Source organism: Polypterus senegalus, chromosome 3 (assembly GCF_016835505.1).
Source record: "Polypterus senegalus isolate Bchr_013 chromosome 3, ASM1683550v1, whole genome shotgun sequence".
Taxonomy (NCBI): domain Eukaryota; kingdom Metazoa; phylum Chordata; class Cladistia; order Polypteriformes; family Polypteridae; genus Polypterus; species Polypterus senegalus.
The window spans coordinates 254118822-254135215 of NC_053156.1; the positions used below are offsets into that span (position 1 = coordinate 254118822).

Consider the following 16394-nt stretch of genomic DNA (forward strand, 5'->3'; position numbering starts at 1 on the left):
CCCTGCTTAATGTGTCTTTTTTTTACTGCTGTTAATGAGACAAAGCAGTGGTTTTCATTACTCTGCTAAGTTAAATGTCGTTTTTTACATTTTGCAAAATCATTCACAAAAACATTTTTTTGCATTGTGGCAAAAACTGCCATAAAAAGTCCTACCCTGCACTGTAAACAAAGTCATGTACATAAAGAAATATTAGGTATAAAATAAACTGAAATAAGGAAATGTGAGACCCGCAAAACTGAAAAAATATTTTCATATTGCCCAGTCTGAAAAATTTTTAAGTAAATAAATTAAATAATGATGTGTTAGCTTTTAGAACCTGCAATAAACAAACATGTACAATTTTGAATGGCATTTCTTCTACCAATCCACTATCATACATTATGAAACACATCTGTATGCGCCGCAGGGATATCTTTCAAGACATTCTATTGTGTTTACTAAAATAAACCAAGAAGGCTTTTTTATTATTATACATTGGAACATACAGTTTCAAATATGGCTTTTTCCATTTTTGACTTAACACTAGAAAGCAATTCAGCTGCAAGATGGGGTCTTATAATCTTTACTTTTTCCGTGCACATTTAGCAATATGGGATGCAGAGATAGGACAGATGTCACCACAAACATACCTTGTTGACTACAAAACAAGAATTTTATTACAAAAATCAGCAAGAAAATGCAGACACTATAACATTCTGTATTATTATTCTGCTAGTTTTTCACATAAATCTAAATTACTGTAGGTGAATGAATAAAAGAATACGTACAGAAACACTATAAAAATAAATACAATGTAATGAACAAGTGAAATATACTTTTGTAAGGGAAAGATTAAACCTATATATATATTGCTTTTTCTTTTTGAGAAAGTGAAAACTCCAACTTATTCAGATTAAAATACGATCTTTAGGTGATACAACCTATACTACATCATAAAGATTAATTCTCATTGACACAATCTGTATAGCATTTCTACTAAATATGATTTTAATCAGAGTACTTTCCACCCACTCCAAAACAAACAAAACTACTACAGTCCTCCAGTTTCTTAATGTGTTTTACCATTCAGTGTTTTCAATTCAAGTCATGGTTCTAATGAATGAAAAAATCAGTAACAGATCCCATAATTGGTAAGCACTTCACCTAATCAGAGTAGAACAGGCTTGTAACATCTAAACATATGCTGGTGGAAAGCAAGTATCAACATTTCCATGCTCATTGCATTAAAACTCTTTCTATTTTACAGAACTTTAAGTTGAAAAAAAATGTTTAAAATGTTTCAATGTAGGTTCCTGTGCTAAAAAAAAAATAATACCTGGTGACATATATCTGGAGTCAAGCACTGATACACACTCTCCTGTATATCAAGCAAATCTTGTAGTAGTCCTTTCCATTGGGTTTCACTAACAGGTGGCTTTCTGGAGATAAATACATCAGCTTAATCATAATATGTGAAACTACATAAAGTACAACAAAATATACTTTCAGTAAAAGTCCAATTAATACATTTTTTATTATTAAAGTTATCTTTTGTAGACTTACTTGCGTCCCATATATCTGGTCAACTTTACCATTACTTCATAAGCTTGCTCTTGGCTCATCTGACTGTTTCTCACAAAGGATATTGGCTTTGGAAGTCCATGTTTTTCCAGTACTTCAGCCACACTGCAGAAAAATACAAAATGATTTCTACTTAATCACATCATCTCAAAGTTACATTTAATACATAGTGTTTAACCCAAACTTAGGACCAGCAAGCAATTTGTTTGAAAATACAAAGCTCTCATTCATAAATTAAATTAGTTAAGATAAATATCTGTCCAGTTTTCTATACAATCTGAGCAAAAATGGTGTTTCCTGCCATCTTTTTATCCAAGTGTTTTAAACTGCTCTTGACAACATAAATTTAAAAGGCAAGAGGAAAAGAGGAAGGCCTAAGAGGAGGTTTATGGATGTGGTGAGAGAGGACATGCAGGTGATGGGTGTAACAAAGCAAGATGTAGAAGACAATAAGACATGGAAAAAGATGATTCGCTGTGGCAACCCCTAACAGGAACACCCGGAAGAAGAAGAAGAAGAAGAAGAAGACTAACACAAAAAAAGGAAAATTGCAAATATTCCCATCACAAAAAAAGGAAAATTGCAAATAGTCCCATGATAATAAAATTGACAAAGACAGAACAATAAAAACATCCCATACATGTGTAGACCTAAATAAGGAGAATTAGAAGTGGATATATGAATATATCAGATTTACCTTGTTTTCACAATACAAAAATTGCACCTTTGAAATATCTTCTCCAAAAAATCTTCCAAAAAATGGCCACACTCAGATCAAGCAATAGATCCACTTGCAATTGACCGTTAACACTTTTCTCCAAGACCCTTGACTAAGGGCAGCTTTTCTAAATGTAACCTACACTGTCAAAATGAGGGTAGTAGTTATCACAGCCTATACTAGCATACAGGAAGTACAAAGTGCACATTTAATATTATTTCTTTGAGGAAACTTGATATATTATGCATGGGTTTCATAGAAGAGTTCATTTCTTTCTTTCCATTTTTGGCTGATAAGGAAAATACATAAAAGGGTAAGATTTGCTGTGAGTATTCTTAGGATTATTTAAGAAATTCCAGTCACATCAGTGTTGCTTGTCACTAAGATTTCCTCAGACAATACTTATGCAACTGAATGTTATCTAATTAAACTGGGTCATTACATCTTAAGAAAACTGGTTTTCTGATTAAAGATGATTTAATGACAAATTGATAAACTAAAGAGAAAAAGCAAAATATTGATGACTTATGCCCATCAATAGTACTTCTTTCAGCAGCTGTCCCTAATGTTTGACTAATAAGTAAATAAAGATTTACAAATAGGGTGGATGGGCAACTAGCTAAACTAAACTCTGTGTGAATGCTTTTCCCTGTGAACTTGTCTTTGATGTCAGCTTCAAAAAAATAATAAACACAAAAACACTTAAACAAAATACACTTATGTGTTCTTCTAGGAGAAAATATCAGTTTTGAGAATAACTGCATGAAATCCTATTGTAATTTCTTTGTTCAGCATTTATCCTTGTAGTAACAGGTTCGAAGTGTGACACTGTAAATCTGTGAAGTAAAGCCATTAATAAGCTGACAGAAAGATGGACATAAACAGGAGGAAGACAACTCTGGTGGGATAGTTGCCCTAGGTGGTCAAAATAGCCAGGGGTGCCTGTCTTCTGTTCAAAGTTCTGTCTGTGAACAATCCCAGGAATAGTTATTTTCAGGCAGAGGCCATGAGAGAATAGAGGGGGTGCACTGTCTGCTAGCAGGGTTTCACAAGAACACAGTCCATACATAACATAACCATACCTGGCACGTTTCCTCAAAAAAACTCAATCAATATGTAAATATGTGACTATTTATATTGTAAAACAATTACTGAGAAGCAACAAGCCGAACAATTCTGCCCCACCCTTCCGGACCGGACTTTTATAGCTGTCAGCATTCCCCATTGAAGAACTTAATGATGATTGTATGTTCCATTCAAAAGTGAAATTAATTCATTAATCACTACAAATTATTTTATATGGGTTTGTCTCTTCACAACACCTGCTATAGTTTGCACTAACTCTACAATCTCTCTATCATAAAAGAAAATCTTGCGACAAGACGTGATCTTTTGAAGAGAGACAGAGAGACACTTCAGAGAGGCAGAGACACTTTCACTTCCTGTGACATGGTCAAGTCACGTCATACTGACATCCATTGGAAGCATGTTCCCGTGAGGTGGTGACCTAAGCAAGGAAAGTAATAATCAGCCCGGAACAAATGGAATTGAAAACTATGCAGTTCCAAACGGGGTCAGAAATAAAAGACAAAGAGTAAAACACACAGTAGAACTTCATAAAAACGTTCAAAAACGTTGCCGCAGTGGTGTAGTGTATTGGGGGCGGCAGGGGCGGCCCGCCCCAGGCGGCACTTTTAGGGGGCGGCAAAGAATTACTGTATATTTCAGTCTTTTAAATTGAAATACCTAAATAAAGGGGGGACTGAGACCCACGCTACGCCACTGCGTTGGCGCCATACACATGCAGAGCAGATTACAGATTATGAAAGCAGTGGTATTCAAAAGGCTCAAAATAAACCTTGGCACGATACAGATGCAGAGCAAGTTCAAAAAATATGACAGTACTAAAATTCAAGATTAAATTACAGATCACATTCGTGCAAACAAATGGAAATTATTACTAGGTGAAATAACAGAACAGCAAAAAGAGATCAAATATATGAACATAGGTGATATGTTGGAAGTATGCAGATATTGTAAGGCTTTAAAGTTTAAGTCAGAGACTTGAAGACCGTTTAATTCGTGTTGCCATCAGTGAAAAGTACTGCTGCATCCCAATGAGGAGGCATTTCCGCAAAAATTCAAAGAGCTGTTGTTTGGTGAAAGTGAAATCCACAAACACTATAGGCAAAATATACGCATCTATAATAATCTTTTCGCGTTGGCATCAATCAATGCACAAAACATTGATTTACACAATAATGGACCATACGCTATGAGAATCTGTGTTCCCGCAACAATTACAGCTACGAAAAGTTTAATTTCAAAAAGAACACAATTTGGTCAGGAGTATCTTTATGATCATGGAGAAGCGATGCAACATAGAATCGAAAGAGTTAAATGATCCGAAGTAATAGAAATTATACAGACAATAATGGATAAAAATCCATATGTCCAAAAGTATTGCACTTTACACGAAATTTATCAGCAAAACAGGGACAAACAAATGTTCTTGGATTTCTGTATGAATCTGAAATATCACAGTCGCATTTATAATAAACCCACATGTGATGAATTGTCAGCAATAATAATTTTGAAAGACAGAAATATCAAAGACAGAGTAGATATTCGCGTATATTCAAAGGCAAAGCATGATTCGTCATTTATGTCAAATACATCGACACATGTTGACCCTTTACTCTTTCCTTTTCCAGGATGGTCGTGCAATATGAAACAAATGCATTCAGAAAAACGAATAACACCTACACAATATTTCAGGTCAAAATTAGCGATACGTTCCCATGTATTTAACCCACTTCTGTCATCTCAACATCTATGGCAGCATTACATTATTATTATTATCATATCAAGGTAGTCCAAGAGCATTACAATAGTTATATCATGATATATATTATGATGCAATGGCAATATCAGGACCTATTGGTTAGCCAGATTTATTTCTTAAAATGACATACAATCCACAATGGCCAGAACTCTGTAGCTTCTTGAGAACAATACCGCCGGCTACATCAGCTCTGGATATTCTCACTTCTGTAAGTAGATTGTTCAGAAATTCTTGTTTTAACTGAATGAACTCGAAACGGTGTTTGGACAAAAAGGAGATCTTGATATGCCATTTGTATTAAAACGTTAACAGTTTGCTGTGAGAATAGTTTTTGCAATGAATTAACAAATAACAAGGACAAACATTTAAAAAAGTTGGTTTATTTATAAGAGACAAAGAAACTATATTCACTCAAAGCCAGTTATATGTTGCATGATCATGCTGTAAGACCAAACAAGGAATCAAAATTCAATGCAATCCTGAAGTTCATTCCAAATATTGTTTTTACTGAAGTTTTAAAATGAAAGTGAGCATAATGCATATGTAACAATTCCCATGAAAAAAAAAACTTTAAATTGTGTTTCCACAGGACCAAAACTGGGGGTTGGCTAGCGAAGCGAGCAGGGGGCGGAGCTCCCCTAGTCCTTTAAAATATAATGTTTTGTTGATGCATTTTTTGTGCCCGATTTTTCCATTATGATATCACAGCAAGGTGATGTCTATTATAGCAGAGTGAGTTCATAGATATTGAGCAGTTTGATAACATAGTTCCAAATACCTTTCATTCTTTCTCCATGGAAATTAGGCCAGTTAATAAATAAATACAAACCTTAGGTACTTCTCCAATTGATCCACTTTGTCATGAAGATTTTTGGTCACTTCAGTTTCATTTCTATATAAAAAAAATGAAAAGACAGCTTTAGGGCATTAAGTCACAAAAGATTCATTTTATCTTTGGGCTTTTTCTGATTTTTTCCTTGAGATAAGTAAACAATTCAGCTGATACCTATTACTTTAGTCAGTGTTAACAATGAAAGTCTATATTCTGTTGCAAACAACTGGTATTACTTCTTAGCATCACAATATAAAATTACACATTAAATAAACATACATCCATTTTTTTCAATTACAGCTTTTCCAAACATTTAAGCATACTTCCAGAAACTGAAAACTGAAAAGAGTTAACTGCTTTGTCAAAACTTCACAAATTTCTTGAAAAAAGAAACCAAGCACTCAAAACCATGTGTTCTCTTCTCAAAACGGATTCCTTCCACCAAAACAATACACACAGGTATTATATGTTTATGTCTTACAAACCATCAAATAAACACTGATGTAATAAATTCAAAATACTACCATCAAAAGTTTTCATGTATGTTTTGGCTTCATGAGGCCACATTACATATTTAAATGCATACAAGTGTGTGGAAATAAGTTTCCTTTGTCCCGTTTTGGTGAAGTGTACTGTTTTTTGTCCCAAAATAGCACTTACAGTGCTACATATTGTGGTATATGGCCGGCTTGTCATCCCGGCCAATACCCCCAGGCCACCAAATGGAGCCCTCCCTGCAGTATGGAGATGCCCCGAAGACCAGCAGGGAGTCATGGACTATGTAGTTTTTATACACAGCCCTGCTGGATACCACAGGGGCGGCAAGAGGGAGCTGCAGGGAGGACCGAAGAATCATATGTGTCCTACAAGTGCGGCATAGGAGGAAGTGATAAAGAATCACATGGACTGGGGATTGGGAACACTTCCGGGTCAGGGTGTATAAAAGGACTGTGGGAGCTCCCAGACAGCGAGCTGAGCTGGGTGGAAGAGTGACAACGCGTCTGGGAGTGGTGGATTGATTTATTGTGTTTATTATTGTGATTTATGAGTATAGTGGAGGAGAGGGTGCTTTGTGCACTGTGGCATAAAAATAAAGTCAACTTTTGGACTTTTATCTGGTGTCTGGAGTCTTGGACAGGGGTTCAAGGGAGCGATAGCGCCCCCTATCTGTCACAATGTATATACAACACAAACGTTACCTATTTTATGTAGCATATAGCAAAACTCAGTACTTTCACCTATGTAATACAAGTACAATTAGAAACACTACAAAGAAAATGAGCGCACAGATACAAAAATGTAACAAAAAAATGTTTGTTAGTGCTAGGCAAAGTGTCCACCTGAACTGACAAAAACAACTGTAAAATGCAATGAAACAGATCACTCTGCATCCTGCCTCTGATCCTGTTAAGGCCAGAAAACCTCATCCATATTGGCCGCAATGTTATCTCATCTTTTATACTCTGACACATGACTGAATTGTTCTTTCAACTACGTTTGTACATGTGCAACTTGAGTGAGAATAACTGGTAATCAGGGTGTTGCATTTTGTTGTTTTTAGGTAAAAAAAGTGTGCTAAATGATGCAATTCGTTCAGAGATTTGCAAAACTGTGATTTAGAATTATATCTGAGTAAGACAAATGGAATGTGAAGAGTTTAGCATTTTGGAGTCATGTTGTTGATACACAAGCTTCACATTTTCAGAATTGTGTGCATATTTCCTTTGTTTGTATAAAACAGGGAAAAACTGTAACAGGTTCTCGAGTACCCAATACCCCATAAGCTATAGGTATGATGCATTCATATTTGTAGCCACATAAAAACACACCTGCAGTAGTTCACTTGGAAAAAAAAATCAACCACAAAGAAAATTCTGGATTTTTTTTTAAATATATGCATGTATGAGGGTTGATGAAAGAATTTTGACCCTGAACCATGGGCTTGATGTTTTAAGTGGCTAGTGATTATCTTATGTGTACTAAACTACGTGAATTACAATTTCCATCATTTATGGTTTATAATAAATGTTTCCATGACAAAATTAGCAAAATCAAGAATTATATCATTGAATTAATAGCATTAGATAACAATATGTCTTGGGAGTCAATGTGTACTAGGACCAGTCCTTTTTGTATTTCACAGACAAAAGATGTGCTGAAGAAATCCATTGTGGAAGGATGTCTCTCAAGGATGACTCAAGGTCAAGTCGGCATCGCTGACTGAGGAAAATATTGTCAACATGGCCCAAATCATAATGGAGAACTAAAATGAGATGATGTATGAGCCAGGAAACAGTGTAAGAATTAAGTTATGAAGCAGCTAATTTAATTATTTGTGAATAGCAGAAAATGAGCAGTGTGTGTTCAAGTTGGGTGAACTGAATGTTGCCTCCTGAAATAAATAATCATCATTGCATCCAATTATCCAAGACAAGCTAATGGATTCAGGCTTCAAGAAATTAAAGAAGTGTTTTATAAATGGGGATGAAACTCTGACCCTGAGTCCAAACAAAACACAGATTGTAAAGCAGTGTATCTGAACAGATGCCATTTCTACCTTAATTCTCCAGTCTTGGGCCTGTGTGACTACCACCATTTTTTTTTTAATTAACTTAGGTATGATGTCAGAGCTGAAGACTTACACACCATATTAAAGAGAAAAAGGATAAGGCAACTTTGTCCTAAAATGAATATTCTTTACTTTCACCAGCAGTGACCACCAGGGAGTTAAAATAACATGTACCTATCTAAATGAAGCAACACAATAAAAAAAAAAGTTCACAGAATGCTTGCAACATACATAAACAGCAGCATATTCTATAGAGAAAATATTTTTGATAAAAATTTATTTTAATATATGGCTTACTCTAGAACCAGTGATATAAAGCACTTAAATTAAAATAACTTAGAGAATAAAACTACAATCTATTTAATATATCTGAATGGAGCCTTCCCAAACATCCAGTTCAGTTGTTGTGAGCACAGACAAGCATTATGTTTTTTGGCATTAGAAGCTCTACTTTCCTACTTATTGAGTGCTCCTATTCACACAAAAGACTACAAACACTAGCACTTATCACAAATGCGTAACCGCTCAGAAGATGAGCTATAAAACAAAAGAATCCTAATGGTATTTTCTTCCCTTGCAAAATAAATTACAAACAAATACATTTATTTTATTGTAACAAAAGACAAACATTTAATAACCACTTACTACAAATATTAACATGAAATATCAAAATAAAAAATATAATACCCTAAATGTTGCCTGACCTCCAAAGGTCATGCAAAAAGACAATTTACTTTTAATAAAGTATATAAAATCTAAAACAAAAAATTATTCCATATGCAATAAATACAAAAATATGTTTAATGAAATTTTTCTCAAAATGTGTTTACTTGATACCAAAATGCGTTTACTTGAAGAAGAAAACAAAAGACACTTTGCATTCTGAAATTAACACAAGGATTATCTACTCACCCAAAACCTCTTTGTGGAAGGCATTCTAAGATGTCGTAGCAGTAACATAATTGATCATCTCGTTCACAGTTATAAATGCACTCTAGAGCAACTGACATTAATTGGTCATGGTCTGTAATGATCTTCTGTTGACACTAAAGAAAAAAAAATCAATTGTATGAAATAATATCTAAATGTTAATTCCTTTATAAATAACGTCTTCATTATCCACACTGTCCAAGACAATTATAGAACATGAAAAATTCAATTTCCCATTATGTGATAATTTTCAACACAAATAACAACAGACATCCCTCTCTCTCATATATATATATATATATATATATATATATATATATATATATACAATATATAAAATCCCATGTCTGTCTGTCCATCCACTTTTCACGAGAGAACTACTTAGCAGATTTTTTTCTATGATTTGCTTGAACATTCCGTTTGATTTTGCAACTTCTCTCATTGCACTAAGTATCATAGTTTGCTTGTGGCAGCGATTTACAAGCATGAAGCGATGAGAGAGGCTGCGGAACAAGGCAAGGGGTCCAGCATAAAATGAATCAAATGGTGCTCAAATTATTTGACACACTGTCTTGGACATACACTTCAATAAATACCATTTTAGAACACAACGATTCAGTTCATTATCCTACAGAATTTTTAAATTCCATTAATCCTCCTGGCATGCCGCCCCACATTTTCACATTGAAAGTAGGAGTACCAATTATCCTTTTGAGAAACCTGAGCTCACCCAAACTTTGCAATGGTACCTGTCTCCAGGTCTGTCAGCTTCCGAACATCACAGAGACGATAATCATTACAGAATGTGGCATTGGCAAGAGGGTTTTAATCCCTCACATTCCCCTAATTGCAACGGATATGCTCTTTCAATTCAAGAGATTACTGTTCTCGGTGAAGCTTTGCTTTGCAATGTCAATTAATAAGGCCCAGGGACAAACACTCAGGTTGTCAGGGGTTGATCTTAGCTCACCATGCTTCTCGCATGGTCAGATTTACATTGCTTTCTCCCAGATTAGTTCCCAAAGAAACCTGTATGTCCTTGCTCCTGATAAAAAAATCAAAAATAGTGCATATCAAGATGCCCTCGGATAGGAACCCTATCCATATAAATTGTTCTCAATACAAATTCAATTTAAAAAAAAATGTATTTATTGATTTTTAAAGTTTGTCCTGTTTCACTACTATGTGAGCGGAGGTGCAGGGGACAGCGAATAATCAATAAAGCAGAGTATAATTGTTATTACAACCTTACCTTTTACTTACACTGTGAATAGCCTAAATGCCACACAGTAAAAACAATCAACATATGAAATTTAGAAATGTAAAGTTTACAAATCAGTACTAAACTATAGGTTCCTAAAAGCCTTAATTTCCTCTAGTAAAGAAAAGAACAATAAAAACATTTAAATATTTCATCCTGTCTGCAAGGGATAGTTTTGACTCTCATCAAACATTAATGGCTTACTTTATACAGCAATTCATTGTTACCAGAACCGCCCCTTCCTACACGCACATCATGCATTGCGCATGGGGCCTGTAATCAAACGACAGGATGGGGAGAAGGTGTGCTTAATGCTGTTTCATGAATTATCAATTTAACATCACTGACAGTCAGTCATCTGTTGTGATAACATTCCATTAACAGGCAGACAACATAGAAAAAGAATGATATCAAAAGCATGAATAAATAGCTAATGCTGCACTGGCAGGTTTCTTTAGAAATACATACTTGTCCAACTTCAGTAAGCTACCTAAAATTGCATCAGTTGCTACTGCACTAAAGCTAGTGTTAACAGTGGAGTACTATTATGTATAATAGTTTTGATACTGAGTATTTAACAGATACCATCAGATGTTACAGTACCCATCTGACACATGGCTGTAGATTATTTATTACAGCCATATAGATCTAAGGACCTACACAAGTTCTTAAAGGTTGCTAAAATTAGTAAACATATTAAATATACTCTTCAGTGTTATTGCATTGAGGACACGTTTGAAAATTTCACCAACAATCATGCCCTCTTGCATAGTTATTGATTAAATTGTTGAAAAGTACCATGGAAAGCAACTTTGACATATAAAAAGAACAATTAGATCAGATTAAATTTAATTGTTGGTCAATCCGGAAGCTGACAGACTGCTTAAGAAGTCTGATCACTATCTATACTAATAAAAGGCAAAGCCCTCACTCACTCACTCACTGACTCATCACTAATTCTCCAACTTCCCATGTGGGTGGAAGGCTGAAATTTGGCAGGTTGATTCCTTACAGCTTCCTTACAAAAGTTGGACAGGTTTTATATCGAATTTCTACGCGTAATGGTCATAACTGGAAGCAGTTTTTCTCCTTTTACTGTAATGGAGATGAGCTTCAACGCCGTGGGGGCGGAGTTTCGTGTGACATCATCACGCCTCCCACGTAATCACGCAGTACATAGAAAACCAGGAAGACCTCAAAAAAGCGCTCAAGAAAACATGCATTATATAATTGAGAAGGCAGCGAAACAATAAGAAGCGAGTTCTGCTACTGAAACAAAGCACGATGTAAACCTACACTTTAAATTAAGTTCATAGACAGGCTGCCGCTGGCGTTTGTAATTTAGTGCCTGCCCATATAAGGCCATCCGTCAGCGGCAATCCAATAGCAAACTGCCACGGGTAAATATTCACGGGTGAAGGACTGTGCTTATGGAGAGGAAGATGAGATGGTCAGGGTGGTGTTTGACACAAACTCAGCGAAACTGCCAGAGAAAGTTTTAAGTGCCAGGACTAAGGTAACATTAAATAAAGCTATGGACATAGCACGAGATGGCACCAGCACAGCTGGGAACCTTCGATACAAGTACACCGAGTGGCTCACGTGAACTGATGCAGTGCACAGATAAAAGCAACAGTTCCAAAGAGCTGAACAAAACCGAATTACACAGTTGAAAAGGCAGCAAAAAATATGAAGCGTCTGATAAGCATATTCATAAATGCAGCTACTGTGGAAAAGCACACGGTGGAAAAAGTCAATGTCCCGCTAAAGGAAGACGGCGTAAAAAAAACCTGTGCATGCAGTTTGTCACATCACAGATAAAAAGGAAGACGAGCTGTTTATTGATGCAGTAAGGAACTAATCGATGAATGAAACCTCTTATCTTTACAGCGATTGACAAACACGGAATGTAACTTGAACACATCGTACAAATACGAGCCTGATTGAAAGAAATAATGATAATCAAATCCTTGATGACAGCAACATTCAATAACACTCACAAAACAATTACTGTATATTGACAATCATGTTACGTTATTTTTAAAATGTTCCCTTTTCTTTTTCATAACTTCTACTTCTCCACTGCGATACACGGGTATATATATAAATGTATATCTATAGCCCGATCTACAATATATACTTTAGCATAGACAAGCGGTGGCAATTGTAGAGTCTTCGCCTAACGCCTACATTCGAGGTTCGATTCGAGAGGGATGTACGGACTATGTGTGCGCTACCGATTCATTTTACCTTCCCATCTCCTTGGTTTGGGACGTATGAAAAAATATTAGGTTAGCAGAATCATGTTACGTTATTTTTAAAATTTTCCCTTTCTTAGCACAAGCACAGTTGAGAAGCTTCGATGCATGTACTCCATAAGCGTTAAAAATAACGCATTTAATCACACTTTCAATTCCAAGCAAACGGAACTTTTGTCAATGAATGATTTCCTGGTACATCCATTACACTGATGCACACATCACAGCTACAAAAATGTTAGAGTCGGAATAAAGCGCGTTCCTACGACTGATCATTTCGACTACCCGAAGCCTTGATAAAAGCGTGGTTTTGTGCACACTGAAAAGCAAGCAAAATTAGATGCATTACAGAAAGCGGACTTTGTGGCTCTTACTGGGGATCATTGGACTTCCGTGACCGTTAGTAATTCTAAATACATCTAATTACAAAATGTTCAATGATCACACTGTTTTAGCCTAATGTACAAAATAATTTTGGCTAATGTTACTCAGAGTTTAAAGAGTAAGCTGGTCAAATTACCTTTTATGTTTCTGACTTATTTTTTAAGAAGAAAACTGCACTTTATGGTGAAATTTTGGTTATTATTATTTAAAGACAATACTATTCTGAAAATGTACTTAAAGTACTTAAACTACCACTTTATTTTTAAGTCTGCCCAATTTTAACCAGGGATGATATTTTTGTTTCTGTTTTGAATTCAAATGCAGTTTAAAAGCTTTTTTTCAGAAATTAAAACAGCTTCAGTTTACAATATTCATGTCCATGTCTATTATTTGATTCTGTCGCCCACTAAAACCGTTTTAAATAAAAAAAACATTTGCGATTTGGGGCAAATTTACGTGCGATTACATACGATTAATCAAGATTAATTCTTACACAGCCTCTAATTAATTGGATTAATTTTTTTAATCGAGTCCCACCCCTAATATATATATGTAGATATATATATGTAGATTTGTATATATATGTGTATATACAGTATATATGTAGATATGTATATGTTGTATATACAGTATGTATATATATGTATATGTGTATATATATGTTTATATATGTGTCTGTGTGTGTGTGTATATATATATATATTGTCACACACGTGTGCATGGGAAGCAGCTGAAGGGCTTAGACAATACTGTTTATACATCTGCCCAGGGCGGGGTACGCTGACGCTCTTTCTGAGTTCTCTGCAGGTCTTACCCGGAAATCCCACCAGGAGCCGCCATTTCCAGGAAGGACACACCACCTCCGGTTCCGCCCCAAGAATGAGGTCACTTCGGTTCCGCCCCAAGGGTGATGTCACTTCCAGTTCGCCCAGAGGACGACATCATTTCCGCCCTCTGAGCTATAAAGCTCACTGCCTTTGCTTAGGCAGGCAGTTCTGTTTTGGACTCTGTTGTGTAAACAACTGTTTGAAAAATGCCTCAAATACGTTTGCAGCCGGGAAACCGCATTAAACGGGTGGCTGCCCCAAACCTTTCCACGCCTCTGGTCTCCAGTTCTTACAGTGGCGTAGTCGGCAGGATGGTGTCCCGAAGAACCCGGGACACGGACTTCAAGGAACCAGGTGGGTGAGTACCGGGCCGAGTTTCGGGCAGGGAGTGCGCGGAGGGTCAGGAAGGACGCGGTGCAGGCTCTGCTCCACGAGCATAACCCGGGCTACCAACCCATCTCGTGGAGAAGGTAGAGGGGACCCACAGGCGGGCTGGCTTCTGGGGAAAACACACGAGTGGCTCAGTATGCTCTTCTGGGTAGGAAAGCCGAGCAGCCCATCGGGACCAAGGTCCCTGTTAACGATGGGCTGTCCCCAGGCCGGCAGGTGAAGTATATAATAGACTGGGAGTTTAACCCAACTAAAGGGCTGTCAGAGCAGGCTATGGCTCTCTGGCAACAGGTGGGTGAGTGGCTACGCCATTTGATTTGACCCCTTGCAAATAGTGCAGCAAGTGGCCTGTTTTTGCTGCTACAGCGATACCCCAGGAATTTGCCCAGCCGCCTGGGGGGAATTCCATTCCATGGACGAGCTGCTACAGCTCTTGCAACCCAGAGGCCGGCTGTGAAACCGGGAGGCAGAACAGCCGCTCTGTGGACTACCCGGGAGTTATGTCCTACAAAGCAGTCCCTTCCACGCAATCCAGAGCCTGTTCAAGTCGCCGGGCCGCCTGGCTTGCGACCTGTCGGGAACAAGGCGGACCGTAGGGGACAATGGCGGGTTGTTTGTGTGCCCTTAGCAATCCCCTGGCGGATAAACATACGGAGAGCTTCTTATTAATGGACATATGATAACAGCGCTGTTTGATTCCGCAGTAACGTGTCTGTCGTTGCTCGCCGCTTTGTTCTACCGCAACAATGGATTAAGAAAAGACCAGTCTAAAATGTATACACGGAGATATCCGCCGTACAATACCGCCCGGTGTTACGTATGTCTCGGAGGAACCCTTCGCGACTTACAGAAGGTACACCGGATCCTCCGCTTCCGTAATCCTCGGGCGGGACTGGTCTGACAGTAACCGCGGTAGTTTAGAAAGCATTCCCCGAAAAGCTTTTGGCCTCGTTATAGATGATAAAGACTCATCTCAAGCTGCTTCCACACCGTGTAATCAGCCGACAGGGAGGGGCGGTAGGCCAAGAGAGTGACGAAGATACTCCCGGACCGTCGCGGGCTACTACGCCATCCACTAGCGCCCGCAGCGAGGGAGGATTCTCCGCCCCTTGAGGTCAGACCGACCCGCTCTCTGAGTTGCACTTTCAGTTTAGAGCGACTCCGCTTCTTTCAAGAGAGAACAGTGGAATGACGACTCTCTGAAGCACATAAAGAATGCAGTGGTTCTCGTTAACGCCAACGACGCATTTGCCCATGCCACAGGGACCTCACTTTGTCATGGATAATGAATTATTGTATCGGGTTGCTGAACATGAGGGGAAGGTCCGAAGTTGTTGCTAGTCCCGCTGACCTACCGGCGGCAGGTTTGCGAAGTTAGCCACTCTCACCTTCTTGGAGGCCATCTCGCCCGATAAAACATTAGAGCGCATTAAGCTCCGCTTTTTGGCCGGGATTAATGAGGAGGTTCGCTTTTGCATTTCCTGCCCGGAGTGTCAACTGCGGCAAATTCCTAGGAAGGACCGTGCTCCTCTGATTCCCCTTCCCCTTATTGACGTTCCTTTGACAGGATTGGGGTGGATATAGTAGGACCCTGGAGCCCTCAGCCCGAGGATATAAATATATACTCGTCCTCGTGGATTATGCAACCCGATTCCCTGAAGCCGCTCCATTGCGCCGCTACCACTAAAAATATTGCACGGAACTAGTAGGAGTCTTTTCACGCGTGGGCATTCCTAGAGAAGTCCTGACGGACCAAGGAACGCCTTTCACCTCGGAAACGCTCAAGGAGACTGCCAAGTTACTGAAAATAAAGCATT

The 16394-nt window shown here is 37.8% G+C and overlaps 1 protein-coding gene across 1 annotated transcript in view; it reads right to left on the reverse strand.

The window, feature by feature from the left end:
• Positions 1 to 16394, reverse strand: part of nbas (NBAS subunit of NRZ tethering complex) — a 418366-nt gene that overhangs the window by 265315 nt on the left and 136657 nt on the right. Inside the window, exons 26-29 of the mRNA XM_039748931.1 lie at positions 9440 to 9573; positions 5956 to 6018; positions 1546 to 1668; positions 1319 to 1421 (exon numbers count right to left, since the gene is read on the reverse strand). Coding sequence (XP_039604865.1) covers positions 1319 to 1421; positions 1546 to 1668; positions 5956 to 6018; positions 9440 to 9573 — 423 coding nt within the window. The remainder of the gene's footprint in view (positions 1 to 1318; positions 1422 to 1545; positions 1669 to 5955; positions 6019 to 9439; positions 9574 to 16394) is intronic.